General features: G+C 49.8%; 1 protein-coding gene across 1 annotated transcript in view; it reads left to right on the forward strand.

Annotated features, from left to right (window-relative positions):
* Nucleotides 1–3977, forward strand: part of LOC113215482 (uncharacterized) — a 37241-nt gene that overhangs the window by 21188 nt on the left and 12076 nt on the right. Inside the window, exon 3 of the mRNA XM_026435107.2 lies at nt 1822–1992. Coding sequence (XP_026290892.1) covers nt 1822–1992 — 171 coding nt within the window. The remainder of the gene's footprint in view (nt 1–1821; nt 1993–3977) is intronic.

Consider the following 3977-nt stretch of genomic DNA (forward strand, 5'->3'; position numbering starts at 1 on the left):
GCCAAGGCAGAGCTGGCCCGGAGCTCGAGGGAGGCAGGACGCGTCGAGGCAGACCCCGGCGGCCGGGGTCCTCGCCATCTGGATTCGTCACGCCTCTCGGGAGTGTGCAGTCCCACCTCCCCCGCACCCGCCCGCACCCCGCAGGGCCTGCCCGACCGTTCGGACGCCACCAAAACATTTTAATACGCAGCCATTCCCAGACTGGCCGTGCGCTCCTACCGCCTTAAGATACCCTGAAAATTTCAAGTCTCTAGCACATATCCTTCTTGTGGAACAGACAGACAGACAGACACGGGGTCGTTTGCATAAGCCCGCTGGATAGCTTTTTCAAAGCAGAAGGGCGGGCTAAAAACATAGAATTTGAACCCTCCTCAAATAAGTTCTTGAGTTTGCACCTCAAAATCAGTCATTAGAAATCGTTCATGCGTGATGCCACTTTACACACGGCAAAATATGACCAAAATAAAGGGATTGATGCAAACAAGCATCACAAATTTCTTGTAGGAAAATTTTTACAAGCGTTCACATCCTTTATTGCGCCTTACGAGAGGTCCGGGTAGGCAACCTGGATCACATATTAGGTCCCTTTCCACTCTTAGCGCCCTTAGGATCCCGTGACAGCAAGAAAATACAATAATTTCAAAAACCTTTCTTTTAAGTTTACAGAACCGGTTTCAAGCAACATTTCTCCCACGAATCGGAGTGTCTATATCACGTGATTAGTCAGGAATAATAGGAAATAATAGAAATTCTAGTCAAATGAAATGCCACTTTTCCAGACCCTATCCGCCCAGGAGATGCAAATGAGCGAGATCAAGTTGTAATTCCGTGAGCAGAATAGACAGAGGAACACGTTGGGATGAGATGGTATAAGAAACTATTCATTTCGTCGACAGACGAGCTTACAAAACGTATCCGAACGAGCCTAAGTTTTGATCCATGTTTGGGTCAGCGTCCAAACATGGATCACAACCCCTAAACGGGGGAAGGGGTTGTTTTGGGATAAAACAAAAAAAAGTTGCCTTCCCCTAATACTGTTGTGTATCACATATGTGAAGGAGAATACTCTAGCTCGGTGATCCATGTTAGGGTACCCCCCTCCAAACATGGATCATAATTCGCAGTCATGGGAATTCCCTGTAGCTCCTAATGTATTGGATCAGGAAACTTAATTCGCACGGGATATTTCCCTAATAGGTTCAAACTACGTAGCAACGAAACAAAATTATGCTCATCACACTTTCATCGACCCCAAGACCACGGTTTTCTGAAAAATGATCCATGTTTGCTATTGTCATACGGTCTCGGCACATACAGGTAGTCTCAATTTAGACGATTATAAATACATTCGTTGGTAGCAAGATGATTTATAGCTGTCTGAGAGATGTCTATCTCTAGAAATGTACAAAAATGGATGAGCTAGGCCATGCAGGCTTCGGCCAAACTGGGAGCTACGTTTGGCGGAATAAGGGCCTACTTGTTTAACCATAGTTTAACGCAACTGACCTTCGCTTTAACATGCTTGCTAACTATTTTCTTTGCAACGTTAAAAAGAATTTTTAAACCGCGTATTTTAAGTAGTTATTTCGTATTGCGACGAAATTCTTTGAAATATTTTAGCATCTGATTACACTGTGTGTTTACGGTTAAATGGAATAGTTTGCAATCCTGCGAGAGGCTAGTCCGTATTGCAATATTTCATATTCTTCAGCGGCAAAGAAAATATATCCTAATCTCCACACTGGCGTATAGTTTTTGGTGATCAAGTGATTACTTGAATGTGTATCACACGCGATGTTTAACACAATTTCTGTTTATTAGGCCGTTGGCAATCTAGCATCCTGGAATAATGTTGCCGGTTGGAAGGAGAACTTTTTCCAAGCGAGTATGCCTAATGTCTGCACAGCAGCGAAGACCCACTACCGCCTATTTTGGCGACAAGCAATGAAACGAGTTTTCAACGACCCAGATAAGGATTGCCCATTTCCACCGGTAAGACAAATTTTCGCGAAATTATTGAGAGTACAATGCGAAGTAGGTAGATGAAGACGTTAGTCCACCTGTGACAGTCTTGTCCACATCGCCCCCCCCCCCCCTAAGGTGTAATGTAGATAGGTGGCCGCAACCGCTCTCTTTGGTGGATCTGACATGCCCAGAACAGACTGTGCATCTCCTCGTCAACCACTTTCAGGGCAGCGCGCGCGCCGCCGGGTACTCAAAAGGGATTAACGAGCCCGGAAAGCGACGTAGCTCACAAGCGCAACCGATCGCAACCGCAACGGGTCGCAAGCGCAACGGCTCGACGGGTCGTAAGCGCAACGGGTCGCAAGCGCAACTGGGTCACAAGCGCAACGGCTCACAACCGCAACGGGCCACAACCGCAACGGGTCGCAAGCGCAACGGGCCACAAGCGCAACCGCGGGGAGCCGCCTGTTAGACGGCATCGACTATAGACGAAGCCAGGAGCGGGAGCGGAGCGTCTCAGACACTTTCAAACGTTTTGACCTACGCACTGCGCCCGGACCAAAAAAACAGTGCAAAGATAAGCATCCACCTGACAAGCGGAGTTGCCAAGCAAACAAAACTGCAAGCTCACGGAGGTTAGGTTTGTTTCCTCACCTTTGGAGAAAGGCAACACGAGTTGTACAGAAGGCCGGCGAGCCGGCGTATTGACGGCATGAAATGGATAACGTTTTGAATGTACGGCTGATGAAATACGAATACACACACCAGCTGATACAAATCACAACAAAGTAGATGGTACACATGACACAGCAGCGAATTGTGCCCGAAAGTAGCACTTACTTCGCTGGGGTTAGCTCGTTCGGCGCAGCGCCGCACACATTTACATCAAAGCAAGGAGAAATGTTAATCTCGGCTCCTTTCAACGTTGCCACTGATCGTAACCTTTCTCGGAGAAACGCAACCAGAGTTGTACAGAACGGCGACGAATTGAAGTAACCGAATGCACAAAATCTGCGGAGTACACACACTTCTGCGAGTACAAATCACTTGCGTCGAAATGTACGGTGAGTGCACCGCGGGCAACGCCGCCGCCGGATACACCACTCACACCGAAGTTTCCCGACTTCCAGCTCACTTCAACACCATTAACAAGGTAGACGCACGTTAAAACCGTGTGAAGCTGAGCTAAATGTGCGTCTACCTTGGCGTGCGGCGCGCTAAAATTAAAATGTTTTCTCGATTTTGGTTGGCATGCCTGTCCACCTCACATCCCACGTCTCACGCCAGGCGCCTAACTTCACGCCGTCTTCCGGGCGGTCTCCCCTTGCGCTTCCTGACAGAGCTGAGCATTTAAAGTTAAAGTTTAATTTCAAGTTCAAGTTAAGCTCAGCAATAATTATTTATTTACCGCAAGAGTAATCGCTGCCGCGCCAACGCGGGCGCAGTGCGTGTGTCAAAACGTTTAAAAGTGTCTGAGAGGTATCACATTCTACACGAGAAGTGCACAGCGACAGCGACCAAAGGCTCGGTTGATTTCTCATCCAGAGGCTCGCTGCGCGCTCCGCTCCCGCTCCTAGCTTCGTCTATAGTCGATGCCGTCTAACAGGCAGCTCCCCGCGGTTGCGCTTGTGACCCGTTGCGCTTGCGACCCGTTGCATTAGTGGCCCGTTGCGGTTGTGACGCGTTGCGCTTGTGACCCAGTTGCGCTTGCGACCCGTTGCGCTTGCGACCCGTTGCGCTCGCGAGCCGTTGCGCTTGCGAGCCGTTGCGGTTGCGATCGGTTGCGCTTGTGAGCCCCTACGCCCGGCCAGACCCGGAACCGCACCTCCTGAGGCTCGAGCTCGACCCTAGCACGGCCGCCCAGCCTAAAGCCGACCCTTGCTACCTTCTAATACCCGGTCCAGCGTGCACCCAGCACGTTTAAAACCGGTCAGCGGAGTGGCGCGAAGGATCTGCCTTCCCCCACTCTCGCTCGCTTGCGGCCACCTATCTACATTACACCTTACCCCCCC

Source organism: Frankliniella occidentalis, unplaced genomic scaffold (genome assembly GCF_000697945.3).
Source record: "Frankliniella occidentalis isolate FOCC.00 unplaced genomic scaffold, Focc_3.1 Scaffold484, whole genome shotgun sequence".
Taxonomy (NCBI): domain Eukaryota; kingdom Metazoa; phylum Arthropoda; class Insecta; order Thysanoptera; family Thripidae; genus Frankliniella; species Frankliniella occidentalis.